Here is a 3,778-nt window from a genome sequence, read left to right on the forward strand (position 1 = left end):
TGACCATGGCTGGGCTGGCTGGACTAATGGGGACACGTGACGTGCGCTCTCATTAACGCATGTCGCGTCTGCCCTCTCGTCCGGCCGAGGTGTGGGTAGGGCGGCCAGTTTGGCTCCTATGAACGCCTGTTCTGCCTTCATGAAGCAACTTGGAGCATCGCTATACGAGTGCAAAAAAAAAAGAAATTCGAAATTGAGCGACTACCAGTAAACGCTACAAAGGTATTTTACTAAGTTATGCCGGCGTCTTCAGCAACCAATACGCGCATCACAGCAGACACTATTCGCTCTTTCCAGCTACGGTGTCGCCACCACGCGGGCCGCCGCGAAAAAAATTCACCGATGAACCGCCTTTCCGGAGCGGGCGGCCGGACCGTTGAGAAGCATGGAGGTTGACAGAAGCAAGCCGCTAAAAGCGAGGAGCAATCGAATGTGCTGCGTCCCACAGTGCAGTAATCGTGCTGTTCCTGGCACAACAAGTCTTCACTGCTTTCCTAAAGACAAGGAGGAGAGAAAATTGTAGACTATAAAGCTGCGAATCGGAAAGCCCGTGAGTGACACAATGGTGGTTTGCAGCGACCACTTTGAGAAAGACGACTTCTTTTGGAGCAACCTGGTACGTTGTGGAATTCGGTGGCTAGTTGCACCTGTTTCATTGCTGATTCATAGAACCTAGCTCGTTTATGAAGGTGGTTTCGAGCCGATGCGCCAGCGTCTGAAGAAAGGTGTTCTGCCGTCCCGCAAAATTCCTGTGCGCGCTCACGACGTCCCAGCGAAGGCGAGAAAGACCAGCAGAAGTTACGCTACGGGAGACCGAGGTATGTCTTCGATGTTTATTTCTTGCATTGACGCGCATTTATGACAGGTCTGCTTCGTGGTGGCCAAAATTTAACGTATTGAGCGTGTTCAACTTCATAGGGTGGGCACGAAAACTAAACAGAATTTAACAAACTGTTAGCACGCGTATCCAGAATGAGAGAGATTGGCGCAAGTGGCTTGATGGTTTAACGGGCACACGAGGACGGTTCTCGTTGATTGCTGCAGCACAGTTGCAGCAACTGCTCACTCACATTAATCAGCAGGCGGGAGGAGACATGCGTGAAAGCGCCCCTTGTGGGCTGCATTGGGGTTGGTGCTATGAATAATATTCATGTTTCACATCACTTGTCGTGTAGGTGACTGCTTATTTTAATTATTGAGCGTAGGATCTCACTAGTCAGTGGGATTGAAAATAGAAGATTGAATGAAAGCGCACAGTGGGAGTTAAAAAAATAGAAATGCGCAATAGATTCTGCGTGCATGTTTTCCTCAAACAACATCTAAGGTCATGAAGTATGTGTTCTTTTCAGCCGATTTTTGTGTAAATTATTTGAACTCGATCTTGTCAGCCCGACTTGTTTCTTGTATATTTGGCGAGTTGATACTGCCTAAACATATCTACTGCAGTTCCCGCAATTTCAGCCAGTGATGTTACAACATTTCTGGCTGAAAGGATGTTACAAACATGACTGGGGGGGGGTAATTTCATATATTAGTTTGCTATCTTAATATTGTGCAAGATGACCACCTTGTCACTGTTGCAGGAAGCACAGACCTGGAAACGGTCACACCTAGTGAAGGACATGAACAGTGCTTATGTGCCACTTCATCCGACCAAGACAAACCTGGAGACTGCGGTGAGCTGACCTTTCTAAAAGCAGTGTTCATATTAGAAGAAAGTACGTTCATGATAATAACAATAATCTTTTCGCGTGTTCCAGCTCCTTTATATTTTATTCACTTCTAAAACATTACCATGCTACATTTACTGGCAGCCTTTCTCGAATGCAATATTTAAAAGATGATCATGTTTAGCTGGCATGGCCTCACTGTAGAAATAATACATAGGTGGAGAGACTGTCTCGTAACATTTCCACGCGGGACAGGCACAGCACATGCGGTTTCAGTGATATGCTTTGCAGTGATTGATTGCAGTGACTAGAACACTCTATTTTGTCCATCCAACTGGCACAGCTGAGGTGGAGATAAGAGAACCGCATGGGCATGTTTTGGCTACAAACTTCTTTTTCTTCCTACTAGTTTTCTGTTCCTTTTCTCCCCTATTTGCTGCTGCCAAAATGTACTTAAATATAAGGCTGTGGGCCTGTCAAGTGACACATATGTATATTTTACCTTTAGTCCAACCGTCATGATTTGACATATCATGCGGCAAATAAATTCAAATCGAAACTTTCAGAACCATCCCTTGATGAGTGGATCACCTCTTCAAGCTCCTGCGCAGCTTCACACTCGCCCCACGTGGAAGCTTCATCAGGTAAATTCTTGGTTGTTTATGTACTACCCTAATTACTGTATACAATGTGTTTTAATGTATTTTGTGATTTCAGAACACACAGCAGCTGAGGCACTCCTTCTGCTCCAGGAGTTGGGTATGGCTTCAAAGTCAGACAAGGCCACCCAAGTTAATACACAGCATGAATGTCTGACAAAGTTTCGCATCTCCGAGCTTATTGTAACTGATGCCCAGCTCAACACGTTCACTGGCATCCCAACGCATCAACTTTTTGACAGCATTGTTACCATTGTAGAAAGATATGAAAATGAAAAAAAATGGAAGCTTCAGTGGCAGACAGGGTTTTGTTGGTGTTCATCGTGTTAAAGCAAGCTACTTCATTTTCATGTCTCTCCGTCCTCTTTCAATGCAGCATATCTTCAGTGCACAGGTATTTTGTTCACACACTACCCTTGGTCGCAGCGGTCCTCCAGTCAGCCATTGAATGGCCAACCAAAGAGGAAGTGCTGAACAACATGCCTGTGCACTTTGAAAAGTACAGCAGGGTCCGAGGTGTAGTCGATTGTACCGAAATTCCCGTTGAGAGGTCAAGATGTCTGACATGCCGCTTACTCACGTATTCCCAGTAGAAGAGCACATACACAATTAAATTTCTTGTATGTGTTAGTCCGGGAGGCACTATAACATTTGTAAGCGATGCGTATGGGGGTCGTGCATCTGATAAGGCAATAACAGAGCAGTGTGGGCTGTTGGAGCTGTTTGAACCCTTCACAGATGATATCATGGTTGACCAGGGTTTTTTTATTGACGACTTGTGTGCATCCCGTGCAATTGGTATAATTAGGCCCCCATTTTCAAAGAAAGATTGCCAATTTCAAGACAATGATGCCACCAAAACAACTGAAATAGCACGAGCAAGGGTACATGTGGAGCGGGCTATCCAGCGCATTAAGATATTTAAAACTTTTCGCACTACTGTGAACTGGGAAATGCTGCCATACATCAATCACCTCTTCATAACTGCATGTGGCCTCACCAACTTGTGTGCACCTATACTTGCTGATGAGAAATTTTTGTGAAAGTTGAAAGTGCAACAAAAGTGAACAGAATGTCTTTTTTTTGCGATGATGGAAAGTTTAGCAGGACACAGGAATGAAGATTAAGCGACAATACCTTAATTTGCGGTTTGCAGACGACATCGTACTTTTCAGCAGTACAGCAACGAATCACAAGAAAATGATCGAAAATATGAAGCAAGCCTCGATAATAATAATAATTGTTGGGTTTAACGTACCAAAACCACGAAACGATTATGAGAGACGCCGTAGTGGAGCGCTCCGGAAGTTTCACCCACATGGAATTCTTTATTGTACACCTAAAGCTAAGTAAACAAGCCTCAAACATTTTTGCTTCCTTCGAAAATGCGGCCGCCGCGGCCCTGATTTGATCCCGCGACCTGCGGGCCAGCAGTCGAGCACCATAACC

General features: G+C 45.1%; 1 protein-coding gene across 1 annotated transcript; it reads left to right on the plus strand.

Annotated features, from left to right (window-relative positions):
• The first annotated feature begins 373 nt into the window (after positions 1–373).
• LOC119374115 (uncharacterized) lies at positions 374–3,407 on the plus strand. The gene is made up of 4 exons (XM_037644184.2): positions 374–818; positions 1,584–1,676; positions 2,237–2,314; positions 2,388–3,407. The coding sequence occupies exons 1-4, from the start codon at positions 704–706 to the stop codon at positions 2,657–2,659; spliced, it is 558 nt and encodes a 185-aa protein (XP_037500112.1). The 5' UTR covers positions 374–703; the 3' UTR covers positions 2,660–3,407.
• Positions 3,408–3,778: the final 371 nt, after the last annotated feature.

This window comes from Rhipicephalus sanguineus, chromosome 11 (genome assembly GCF_013339695.2).
Source record: "Rhipicephalus sanguineus isolate Rsan-2018 chromosome 11, BIME_Rsan_1.4, whole genome shotgun sequence".
Classification (NCBI taxonomy): Eukaryota; Metazoa; Arthropoda; class Arachnida; order Ixodida; family Ixodidae; genus Rhipicephalus; species Rhipicephalus sanguineus.